We start from the raw sequence: 465 nt of genomic DNA, 5'->3' as shown, positions 1-465 counted from the left end.
GTAACTGAAGCTGTCAGATGAATGTAGCGGAGTGTCCAGGCGTTGAAGTACTTCTAGTACTTCAACATCTGGACATAGGGACAGTACTGGAGTAAATGTACTTAGTTACATTCCACCGCTGCATTTTCACTTCATGCTTGAAAAATATTCATATCCATACTGTAGTTTACTACCTGCCAAAGTCCCAGCAGGACAGAAGTCGACCTGGAATCACAGCCTCAGAGCCGCTGTGGCAGCAGTCGCAGAAATACCTGACAGTGGAATCGCAAGTTATTTCAGTCATTGGATTCAGCCCAATGATACCAAAAGACGCTAAAAGAGAATATACATAACTCTTGTGTTGTCTTCTCGTCCATTAAATAAAGAAACATTTTTGGCGCTATTTCAGCCGAACAGGCTTGAATGGGGGAGGGGGGTCAGTGCCCTGCTCAAGGGCACCTTGGCAGTGCCCAGGAGGTGAACTGG

General features: G+C 46.0%; 1 protein-coding gene across 2 annotated transcripts in view; it reads right to left on the bottom strand.

Moving 5' to 3' along the window:
- The window catches only part of rubcnl (rubicon like autophagy enhancer), a 47032-nt gene that overhangs the window by 13715 nt on the left and 32852 nt on the right, over nucleotides 1–465 (bottom strand). For both annotated transcript variants that reach the window (XM_032514334.1, XM_032514332.1), the window contains exon 12: nucleotides 174–251. In XM_032514334.1, the coding sequence (XP_032370225.1) occupies nucleotides 174–251 (78 nt within the window). The remainder of the gene's footprint in view (nucleotides 1–173; nucleotides 252–465) is intronic.

This window comes from Etheostoma spectabile, chromosome 4, assembly GCF_008692095.1.
Source record: "Etheostoma spectabile isolate EspeVRDwgs_2016 chromosome 4, UIUC_Espe_1.0, whole genome shotgun sequence".
Taxonomy (NCBI): Eukaryota; Metazoa; Chordata; class Actinopteri; order Perciformes; family Percidae; genus Etheostoma; species Etheostoma spectabile.
The sequence above is the reverse complement of the archived record's forward strand: the minus strand, read 5'-3'. Positions and strand labels throughout refer to the sequence as shown.